The sequence below is a fragment of the Ictidomys tridecemlineatus genome, chromosome 4 (assembly GCF_052094955.1).
Source record: "Ictidomys tridecemlineatus isolate mIctTri1 chromosome 4, mIctTri1.hap1, whole genome shotgun sequence".
In the NCBI taxonomy this organism is placed as follows: domain Eukaryota; kingdom Metazoa; phylum Chordata; class Mammalia; order Rodentia; family Sciuridae; genus Ictidomys; species Ictidomys tridecemlineatus.
In genome coordinates this window covers 192,792,192-192,804,682 of record NC_135480.1, presented here as the reverse complement: position 1 = coordinate 192,804,682, position 12,491 = coordinate 192,792,192, and the positions used below count along the sequence as shown (strand labels likewise).

Sequence of the window (12,491 nt, the reverse complement as noted above, 5' to 3'; positions counted from 1 at the left end):
AGGAGTGTGGTGTGCTTACAAGGGTCACGACAGCCGGCGGACTTATTCTGATAAGGCTGTACCTCTGGACGGAGTTCTCACCCCTGTGTCTTGCACAGTGGTAAGGTCAGAGCCTGGGTCTTACAGCCTTTGGCTCCCTTCCTAGGTCCTAGGAAGAGGTAGCCTCGTACCTCTGATAAACACCTGTGTTTATTATTTTTACAGCATCAGAGAAAGACAGAGAGTGGGACACACTGGCGTATAAAGAAGAAGGGGACAGCTGTGGTCATTTCATCTTTCCCCAGGGAAAGGAGTGCCCAGGGGCCCATAGAACAGGTCACTGTGTCCTGGAGCGGGGACAGCTGAGTTTCCGGCCCCTCAGGGGGGCCTCATAGGGATACCAGCATTGAGATCTGTCCTCCTCGCACGCATGGCTGCTTTCCTAGGAATCCAGTTACTTTCGACTTTCAGATGTGCCCTCACATTCCTGGGCTCCTCCTGTGTCTTCCACGAGCTCCTTCTAACTCTAGATTTTCCCCGTCAGGGCTGTGGGACTCCCTGAGGAAACCACTGGGCTACTCAGCTTCTCCAAGGTAGACACGAATTCTCACCTTGCAGAATGGAATGAGTGGCCAGCACAGGGCTTGGTGGCCTCAGTCACTACCAGCTCCTTCCCCCTAGCCTCCTCTATCTGCTTTGGTCACTCTCTGGACTCTAGCTCCTATGGGGTCTATTCATGTATGAATTTGTGAGTGTGTGTGTGTGTGTGTGTGTGTGTGTGTTAGAAAGAGAGAGGAGAGTATCAGAAGAGGCAGAGGCACATGGTGTACTTTTCCATCTGAAGAGCAACTTCCAGGAGCCTCCCTCACCCCATCAACATCTTCACTGGAGGCCCTGACAGGGTGAAAATGAGGTACCAGTCTCCACTAATCACCGCGCAAGGTAATGAAGGGCACAGTCTCCTGCGTCTCTGCTGTCAGAGGGAGCTGTTTCCATGTCAGGAATAGCCTTTACCCTGAATTAAGCAGGCTCTGATGTCTGTGTGTGAACACGCGTGTGCACACATGTGAGCACATGCACCTGTGTGCATGATGGCAGGGGGAGGTGGGAAGGATTCCAGGCACCAGCCTTCATATGAGGAACGTGGGAGACTTTTGTTCTACACCCCTGGCCCTGCACCCAGCCTGCGCACAGATCCCCTCCCTGACCCTGTATTCTCCAGTGAGCTGATCTCATTACGGCAAATTTAGTTACAGCTGAAGTCTCCTTGTAACAAAGATTATGTCCAAGCCCAGAGTAATGGAACCTAGTCGATTTCATTAAAATAAAATTGGTTACAATGAATAATTCAATAGGATGATTTTGTTTCCTCATCTCCTCTTTGTAGATCGAAGAGCTAGTATTTATAATGATTTTTTCTAAATTGGATTTTTGTTTAGGAAGAGATAATCACCCATAATTCCTGACAGCCCTCTCCATACAAGATTGGAATAATTGCCCCCATGAAGCCTCTTTTCAAATGCTAAGACTGGAAAATTCTCTCCTTTGCTCACATTAGTGGCAATAACCTTGGGTGGTTTTTAAACACAGCTGCTACCTCGACCCTGTTCAGATGAGGTTCTGAGTGTGTTGATGATTCTGTTGTTTGAGAGGTGTTTTTTTTTAAACATCTCTGGGAACTGGATGCTGGTGTCGAATTTGGGATTCCCGTACATTCTATGTGATGGAGAGGTGACACCCAGCATCTTCTTTCAGAATTGTTTGTTTGCATGTAGTAATGCATGAACATGTGTCTCGATGATCAGGAAATAGACATTTCCTGATCATCTAGACATATCCAGATCCTGTGCTGAAGGTAAAAGGACAAAGATGAGTGAAACTTGCACCTACTCTCAAAGAACTGAGAGCCTAATGGGGCAGCCAGGTGGACAAGTGAATGGGTGTGACCACAGAAGTGAGCTCACCAAGTGGAGAGGTGGAGAGGGGAACTCTGGCCTCTGTTCATTTACCAGGCTGGCGATCTACATGAGAGGCATTAGGGAACACCAGGTTCCTATTCTCACCACTCTCCATAAGACACCCAGAAATAAATGCAGATGAATAAATAAAAGAATCTAATAATGTCAACATAAGCTTTCGTAAGACAAAAAAAAAAATGCTCAAGTAAATGTGGAAACTGATAAATGAGGTGGTCTTATCTTGTACTTCTGTGGCACTCAGCAGGTTGCAATTCTCTTTAACTAGAAAGAAGACAGTCCTACCCCACTAAACCAGAGTCAAGGAAGCAAAATCTGAGAAGTACACCTGGGTTCATGGTTCATCTGTGAGAGCCAGAGGCACCCCGGCTCACAAATAGCCATTGGGCTGGGCGGTCAGAAGCACTGAGCTGTGTCTCAGGGAAAAGGGAGTCTCGAAAGAAGGCAGGTGCTTGCTCAGCAGGATAATTGGAAAGGGAGCTCTGGGGACAGCACAGCCATCCCTAGAATCACACAAGCTCTGGTGGCCCCCAAACTCTTGCTCCTTCAACTAAGCTGCCAGTCCCCTGGGGGGGAACTATAGTACATAAATGGTGCATTATGGAACTGAAGAACGAGTCTGAGCTTCTTAGAATTGGGAAGGTCCTTGGAGATCATAAGCTCTCTATTTTAAAGATGGGGAAGAATTGGGTCCAGAGAGATGGAGAGACTGGCCCAAAGCAACACAGCCCAATTGACTGTAGAGTGATCACTGATTCAGGAGGAATACAATTTGGCACTCTCCACTAAACAGATAGACTCCTCAAAATGAATTTGTTCTTACCTTCACTGAATTTCCATGGTATATCCAATTATGAATTATAATAGGGACATGGAAGGACAGTCATTATCCCTATTGTGTTGATATTTCCTCCCTTGGCCATTGCATTTCTAGTCCTTTACAAATGGTACTCAAAAGCGAGGGACATTGCATTTGGCTAAAGATAACCACAAGGGGCCATGTCCAAGGACACTGCATTTGAGATGACCCACCTTGAGCACCAATCAGAGCAGAGATTCAGAGCATCTGCAGGAAGTAGCGCACATGGTTGGGATCTTACCTGGGATGCTGCTGGCTGTCCGATGACAACCCAGCCTGGGCACTGTTGGTCCTGATGAGACACTGAAGCATTGGATGCCCACTGATCCAGGAACCCCTGAGGTGTGTAGACGCCACAGTCTTTAATGCTAGTCTTTTGTTCAAACTCTTCACACACCCCGTCCCCATCATGGAAATAGCACCGGCTGGGTTCATCTGCAGGAGATGGACATAGAAGGGGAAAGAATAGATAAATATTCGTTCTTTGGTCTCAGTTACCATCAGCAGCTAGGAGATTAGACCACCAAAGCCATGTCATGGCAAGCCCATCACTCTGAGTCACAATGGAATATTCTCCAGCCTTAAGAGGTAAAAAAAAAAAAAGGAAATTCTCTTATACACAATGATGTGGCGAACATTATTGTACGTGAAACGAGTCAGTCGCAGAGGCACACACTGCATGCTTCTACTTCTATGAGGGGTCTGAAGTAGCAAAACTCATAGAAGCAGAGCGAAGAATGGGTATCACCATGATATGGAGAGAGGGCAAGGGAGGAGCTGTTCACAAATAGGGAGCTTCGGTGAAGCAAGATGAAAACGATCCAGCCCCATGTTGGGCAGACAACAGACATTTATTTTACTCTACACTAAAATATGTTAAGAAAGCAGATTTCATGTTTTGTCATATACACACCCAAAAGTTCACACTTCCACCTTTATTACCCCAAGTAAACCTCACAACCACCTCATGAGGAAGGTATCATATTTTATGACTCTTTCCATCTTTCTGATGAGGAAATGGAGCTCCTGTGGGGCTTTAATAACTTGCTCGAGGGTCACAGTGTGCAATAATGCCAGACCTAGGACTCCGGGTCAGGCATTCACTTTCCAAGTTCTGGGTGCATCATCTGATACCACAGGACTTCATAGTTGCAAATTGGCATTTATTTAACTCCAAAGAGGATTTCAGTTTTGCATAAAGAATGAACTGGCTTCCATCCCAGTACTGAAACTAAATTGCTCTGTTATGTTAGATGAGTCTCTTTCTTGCTCTGGACTCAGTCATCAAGGGAGAGGGGGTTAGAATACTGGAATCCAAGAGCCCTTTCTGTCTAATGCCTCTAAGGACTTGTCAGATACCTTTGGAGGTTCTGCTAAAGACCAAGAGAATTCTCAAGCTCCTGTGCAATTCTAACCACAGCAAGGTGTCGGCTTGGCATGGTTTAAAGCTGCCACTGGCTACAATACTTCTCACTTAGCTGCAAGGACAAGGATCACAGAAGCACAGAGCTAGCAGCAGGATGCCTTCTGAGCAGGTACGGACTATGCATGCTTCCTGGCATTTGAACATAGACTGTTACAATGAGAAGCCTGGCTGTGAGCATCTGAAAGCGATCACCCAGGCACCTTTTAATAATTCTAATGTCAGCAAAGAAAAACTCCCCTTCCTGGGTGGGGGTTATTTTGTAAAGATCTCGACCTCAACATGCTGCCATTAGTTTTACATGCTACCAGCTCCTCCAAAGGATTCTAAACGGGGGTCTCTACCCAGTACCGTAGGGTTGCCATACATTGACAGTGATGGCTGTGCTATTAAAGACCATCTTCAAGTGATCTGGCACAGATCCTGAAAAAGCTGTATATCCCAGGCAAATCAAAATGTAAGGTCATCCAAAAAATAGTGTTTGATCTGAGTCATCCTTCCCCCATTGACTCCAAAATAACCGAGTGGAGCTCTGGAAAGGGCACTGAATTGAAGGCCAGAAACCCAGGTTTGATTTCTGTTCCTTACATTTGCTGTGAAGCTCTGCCTAACCAGCTTTGCTTCTGGGTCTCTGGCTCCCCATGTATAATGTAGACATGATAGTCCCAGCCAGGGTAACCATAGAACTCACACAGGAAATGAACATAAATGTGTTTTGTTCATTCTAAATAATCATCAAGAGAAAAAATAATACTCTTCTTCTCAGGGGTTGATTTGTTCCTAAGTGAGTGAATTAAATCAACTTGTGAAATCAGTACTCCCTTGAAATATATTCAAACAACATTCTCCCAACTAGGCAGAGCTGGGGTCAAGGAGAAAATAAGACTTGAATTTCTATGCTGCTGACTATCTGAAAAAGAAGTCACTAAATTCGGAGGCAGCAGAATGTTGAGCCCCTTCCAAGCTCCCAAATCCCTTGTTTATTTCTGCAAACAGTTTACATAGTGAAATACCATCAAAAGAGCCAGAATAAATCAATTCATTATAATACAATTATTTAAGCCTGGGTCTGAGCCAGATGAGGACTCCAGTGTCCAGTAGCGTGCCTGGCAGTACAAACATGGAAAGAACACAGGCGCAGCACTTCTCAGTAGCCCCGACCTCTTGGTGACTGTGGCCAGCTCAGATACAACAAAATTTAGGGCCAGTCCAAGAATGATCAGCCATAAATCCAGACTTTTCTCTCTAAAATCCAATAAAGGGGACTGCAAAGAGCAAAGGTTTTTGACGTTCAAATGCTACCTCTGTCACACATGAGCCGAGTAGGACTTAAAATAACCTCATCTCTCTGTGAACATTCCTTTCCTTATCAATGATAATAATAATAATGATATGATGATGTTCATTTATGTTACTGTAGTGATTATGTAAGACAATATGCACAATGTCAGCCCTCTTGCCCATTTTATCTAATGGAAAACTGATAGCTACAGGAATTACAGCTCTGCTTCTAGACCAGAGGGAGATGCTACCAGAGCTAAGAGTTGGAGTCTGGTGTTTTACATCTCAAAGAAAGACCTTCCCTACACACAGTCCCTATGGTGTTGGAAATATAACCTATAAGGATAAGATCTGGGGGTGCCTGATTCTTGGAACCTCTTTTGTCCTCTCTCTAATAGAGGACAAATAGGGAGGAATGCTAATAAAATCATATAAAATCTGTTCTTTCATATGACTTAGGTCCTTTCCTTAGCAGAGACCTCTCAGTGGCCAAAAGTGGTACCAGAGGTCAATTATCACGAAAGCTGATTTCTTCCTGATTATTTTGAAGGCAACCATAAATCTGTCTGCTTGGAACTGGCAGAACCTGAGAACGACAGGAGGTAAGCAGGTGCATAGGTAGGTAGATGTGCGGATGAATGATGGATGGAGAGGTAGACAGAGAAAGAATCAAAAGAGAAAAAAGAGGCAGCATTAACAAGAGAAGGACAGAGAGGGGAGAGAGATGGGGGTGGCTGGTTTCTTCAGTATTCTGCTGACAAAGCTATTCCGTATCACTTTTAAAAAAAAATAAAATAACATCCTTGGACTCTGCTGTTCAGTTTCTCTTGCTACTAGTGTCCCCAGGGCCCTTCAGCTCCATCTGCCAGTCCTTCTCTGGAGAATTCTCTCTCCCTTTTTACTCCCTCTGCCCCAAGCACTGAAGAGAACAGGGTAAGGAATGGAATACAAATGTGTGGCCCGGAAAAACAAAGACAGCAACAACCACACAATAAAACAAAACTGGTCTTCTTGTTTTCATTACGTCATTTTACTTGGTGCTCTTTGAATACTTTATGCTCAGAGCTGAGCAGGTTTCTGTCAAGAACGGGAAGTCAGTACCAAGGTCAACGAATCACCTTGCCTTCCATATAGTAGCTAGGTGGCATTCACAATAATATATTCCACTGGGAGAAGAACTGTGAAGACTACACACATGTACACATAAAAGTGTCTGGAAAACCTAACAGACTTTCAACAGATATTTGCAGAATGAATGAATGACGACACTTTGGCATTGCTGATTTACACCTTCCTGTGCAAGCATAGTTTAGACTGCACCCTTTGGAAATGTGTCTTAAGACTGAAGGAGAATGAGCTACCCATAGGTGCTGGCTTACTGTGGGCTTGCATTGAGCAGACCGATCTTTCCATCTTGCTCCATCTTCCCCTAGCATGAGGAATTAAGTTCCGCATTTCAGAACAATCCCCTTACAGGTGGAGACACATTTAGAAATTTGCTCTACCATGCTAGGAAACTTGATGCGGGTGGGGTGGCATTAACCTTGTCTTTCCCACTTGGGTGTTCATATGCCAGAAACTCTTTTCCTGTTTTTGGAAGAAATGAGCTCAGCTGAAGAGCCGAAGCAGATGGACTCTCTAAGTGGACACACACAGCTGATGCAACCCCTCATTGACTTAATTTTCAATTTTCATCTTTCTGGAGCATCAAGATGAAATAATATGACTGAAATGACATGCCTGCATTCCTGAGGCGTATCCGAAGGCCACAATCTGAGATAGGCAGAGACTGTGACATCCATTGGAATGTTTGGAAAGCCACATCTAAGGGAAATGACACAAGTTAACCTTAAAGAATAAGCGAAGACTGAGGTTAGAGTTATAGTGAGAGTTCTTATCCTTGAAGTCAGAAAATTTGGATTCAAGCTACTGACTTATCTTGATTTATTGGTTAATCTTGGTCATGACATTTCACCTTCCCATATCTCACTTTCTCCATCTATAAGTGGAAATAAGATTACATTTTAGACATCTTCATTAAGATGCTGAGTATTATCAAATAGTGTAAGAGACCAAGAGGTGTGAAAATGGAAATGGTCTCCAAGACACAAGTTCTACATTTTACAACAATAATACAGGGATGAGGTAGGAGGCAAAGGAGGTTTTCTTAATCAGAGATCCCCCTTTCATCTACCCAGGCATAGATCCTAAGGAATCTTCAGGGATCAAAATGATCAAAGAGGGTGCATGGACTGTTTTTCATATAAATGGAAAAAGACATAAGTAAGCCAGCAAAGAAGAAAACCAACAACAATCTAAAGAAAATGATATAATTGCTTATATACTGAAGTCATCTCAACACAATTGGGAGACTAATTAACTTAGATGGGAAACTTTGATAGTATATGATATCCCCCAAATCCCTCAGATGAATGAATGAAAGAGCAAGCTGAAGGGCCCATACTTGGAGAAGAGAGGAAACAGTTAAATTACTCATGCCTTCCCGTCGCCCTAGGTATGGATTTCACAGGGTATTTGCCTTCACAATGGCTCTCACCAGTTTTAGGAGCTGGACAAGACACGGGCATAAGTTATAGGTCACTGATAAATTAATGTGAGCCAATGTGTTTGTCAAAGGCCCAAGATAATGAGCATTCTTTAGGATAGTGGTTGAGTTTAGGGTATTTTGGCTCCAAGTCTTCTGCCTAAAATAAAAAAGCTACCATGCTCCTTCTTTACATGTACTCCTTTGAGAGATCCCGACTGCTTACTGTGGAAGATGACTTTTCTTAGTTTGGCATAAGATTCTCCACAAAACCCCCTCTTTCTGCAGTTTTCTAGACCAGCCACTCTCTCCATTTCATTCCTCCACGTCCTCGCAAAGGTTGTCTTTGTCTTTGGAATGCGTTTTCAGTTCTTCCCTCTGCTAACTTTCAATAGTTCCTTAGGCTCATGTCTATTTGGCAAGTCTTCTCTGTCCCTCATCCTCTTTCCCTGACTCCCACCCCCCGTGGGGTTAAATGTCCTTCCTCTGTGTTTCCACAATTCCCAGATTTCTTCATCACAGCCTCTTCCCTGTCTGTCTATGAACCAGTCTCCCCTAAAAGGCGAGGATCATCTCTGGGAACAAAATTGTTGAGTCTTTCATACCAGTAATTCAAACTCAATGCAATGGTCAAGGAACGTTGGAGTGGATGAATGACAAGTGAAAGCTAATAAATGCTTTATACTTAATTTCATTTACTATCCAGATTATGCATAGTCTAATATCATAATTGTTAATGTAATCACTGGCCATACAAGATCATTCTGCAAAATAGATTTTATCAAAATAGAGGAACCTTCTTAAGTGAAAGGAAATACTTTGCCTAAAAGATCTACAAGTTTCATCACAAAATTTCTTCAAACCTTGAGGTTGCAGTTGTTCTAAAACAAACTCCCAAATCATTGCCATTTAAAGATTTCCATGATGCCCTTCTGAGATTAAGAGCCAAGTAATTCATTTACAATCATTTTAGCAACAAATGAGCCGCAGATAAGAGGTACCAAAGCTTCCTGGAGATTGTAGGAGCGAAAGCTGTTATCATCCACAGCTAAAATAGCTTTTAACCCTTAAAGGAGACCCCAAGAGGCTATTAATTCATTTAATAAATATTTACCCATCACCTTTTTGCTGTCTATGCAGGTGCTGGGGATATAAGAATGAATCATGTTGGGCCTCTCCTCTATGAAGACAATCAATATGGCTTGGGGAAATGGGGGGCGGTTTCTTAAGAAAATGGTTTAGGGGAAACTTCTTGAAGAACAGAAATAACTTGAGTATGTGGAGGGGAGAGTATAAGTGGAGGTTAAGCCTGGACCCATATTTGATTAAGTTAGGAGTACAGTGGATTCTGAGATTAATGAATTGGAAAGCTGATCTGATTAAAGAAAGATTTTAGTACCGTGTTAAGGAATTTGGCTTATATCACTTAGCAATGGGAAACTTTGAAGGTCCTCCCAATCCCAAGCTGGAGAACCACGTTGCAATCATGATTTCTTACATTCTCAGAGGCAATGAGGTACAAAGACTTAATTTTGCTTAGCAGCTCTGCCATTTACTCTTTATTGAGTTGAAGCAAACTATTTAGAATTTCTAAGCCTGTATTTCCTTATCTGAATAATGTTTGAAGGATTAAATGCAGATTGATGCTCAAATCACTGAATGAAGTAGTTATATAATCATCAAAAAATATTTACAGAGTTGCTTCTGTGTGCAGGTACTATGACCAACTATAGTCACAGAGCAGTAAATAAGACATGCAGGAATTCTTCCTCCATGGAACTTACGGTATTAAATGCACATAAGTACTTGGTACCTAACAGATGGCCAGTGTATGCTCTATGATGATAATATGGGAACTGAAAGATCCCAGAAAGAAATGATCTCATTTCGCCGATAGTAAGGCTGAGGTTCATAAGGTCGAAGTAATGAGCTGAATCTTTTAGAGAAAGTTTTCATTAGAGACAAGACTAGAAGGCTCGTTTTCAGACTTGTAATACAATTCCTTTTCTACTGCACCATTCTCATATTTTAGTATTTAATTCTGGGAACGAAATAGTTTGTTACCCTTAAGCAAGTTTCAATATTACTTTTGGGAGTCTCCAGTTTCACATTTCATGGTGTGTGTACTGGTAGGAACTAAATAGTCTGAGAAATTATTGGAGTTGCCAAGCTTCAAATCCTACGAGGAAAACAAATAAACTACCTGCAAACAGGGAGGTGAGAATTTTCAGTCACAGGAGATGGGCTTGATCGAGGGCTCAGGAAGAAGCCCATGATTTCAATGTCCACTCCTCTGAAATAAGCTACCTTCCCAAACATGGGCACATTCATAAATGTTTCTAAACTTCTTGTTCATAAACATGGATCAACTTTTGAGAAATTAGCATCTGTTTCTATTTTCAGCTGAGGGAACAGTGATTGGCATTAGGCTATTCTCTTTCAGTCCAATGATTACTATTTTTTTTTTAAGACCAGGAAAATATTATTTTTAAGTTCGGCTGTTTGTTTAGGGATGGGTCCAACTACATCAAGCTTCATGCCATTTAATAATTCATCCAAACAACAACAAAAAGACCCCTCCCCCAAACGCACAATCTCTGTATTCAAATAATAACTTCTTGGAACAAGGAGAATCATAATACCTTAAGCCCCAATGGTGGACAAAGTGGAAGACTGGGTGGAGGCTGGGGAGGGCTCTCTTGGAGGATGCTTCCTCTGGAATAGAAGTGTCTCAACTTCACCTTTCCATTCTGTCAAAGGATTCGTGTCCGACCCATAGCACTGCCTACATTTCACTCTATTCAAGGCAGAGTTTGTTCTTCACATCTTAAACCAGATCATCTAACAGACTAAAAGCACTGGGAAGCAACAGAGATCCCTGTCTCACAGGCTCACTCTACCTCAGCACTTAGACCCATCATAGATGGCACCCATCATATAGTGCAGTCTTGTCCTCCACCTAGTCAGCCCCTATGATACTGTTAGCACTGACTTAGGTCATCCCAACTTCAAACCCTTCTCAAACAGCAGTCTAGGAGTGATTAATCAAAATGTAAGTTTTACGTTTGAAATACTTGCCTTCTACATGAGTGTGTGTGTGTGTGTGTGTGCATGTGTGTGTTTATGTGTGTAAACAGTATTGGGTATTAAACCCAGGGCCTGGCACATGCTAGGTAAGGACTGAACCACTGAGCTACACCCCCAGCCCTTTTTTAGTTTATGTTGGAACAGGGTCTCAATAAGTTGCCCAATAAGTTGCTGGCTTTGAACTTGGGATCCTCCTGCCTCAGGCTCCCAGGTAGCTGGGATTACAACTGAGCACTACTACATCCTGTTACAAAATATAAATGTCTCCACCTTGCTTTCAAGTCCTTTCAAAATCTAGCTCCTATCTATGCTTGGTTCCAACCTCACACCTACACTCCAATGAACAGAGTTCTTTTACAGAACTCTCACCTCAGGGGATCTGCCCTTGTTTCCTTATCCTGAAAGGCCGGTCTCCATCTTCCAGTCTCCTGTCATTAACTCTAATTCTAGCATCTTCCCTCAATGATACCTCACCTACTACTCTACTGCATCTTTCTTGACCAGCACAAACTAACAGCTTCTATTCCCTGCATCATTATGCTCTCCTTCAAAATCAGCAAAGCAGAATACTATCTATCTAAAATTTTTAAAATTTAAAAAGCGATGTTTGAAAAGTTCAAGGTTTTCAAATTTAAAAAAGCCAAATCTCCTTTCATTCCCCATCTCCTTAATACAATTTCTCCTACCTTCCATTTCTTTTGGATTAATAATAAAATTTTATTAAGAATTACCAAAATGTATGTTATATAATTTCTTGTCTACAATTTATTCTTCATTTCTCTTCAGTCTAGCTTCTATATTTATGAATCCACCAAAACCAGTCTTGCTAAAGTCACCATTGACCTCAGTGTTGCTAGAACTAGTCATAACACCCTTGGACTGCCTTGGAACTCACAAAGATCTTGAAATGTACTTGCTCTGTCTCTCAGATTCCATAACACGATACCATTCTTGTCCCTTCTAGAACCTTCCATATACATTCACTTTCTGTCTTGTACTTCTCTAACTTTATACTAAATGTAATAATAATAATAATAATAATAATAATAATAATAAGTGTTATGTGTTTATTATTGTTCCCTGCACACTTATAAGACTACATAGAAAAATATTTCAAACTGCACATCTTTTCCTTTAGGATCAAGAAAACTCCCAGGACATAATATGTGATTTATATTTAAGAATAAGTGATTATCTATACTCATGTATCCCAAGCTATTTCTAGACTGACTCCAGTGTTCTTTTGCTTATATTCCTAATACTTAGTATAGTGTCAATCTTATATAAGATACTCACTAAATGATAAAAAAGTTCTTTTGGAGTTTCAGGGTCTCCTCTATA

The 12,491-nt window shown here is 42.1% G+C and overlaps 1 protein-coding gene across 1 annotated transcript in view; it reads right to left on the bottom strand.

The window, feature by feature from the left end:
* Pappa (pappalysin 1) overlaps positions 1-12,491 on the bottom strand; it is a 237,274-nt gene that overhangs the window by 95,663 nt on the left and 129,120 nt on the right. The window contains exon 10 of the mRNA XM_078048072.1: positions 3,056-3,249. Coding sequence (XP_077904198.1) covers positions 3,056-3,249 — 194 coding nt within the window. The remainder of the gene's footprint in view (positions 1-3,055; positions 3,250-12,491) is intronic.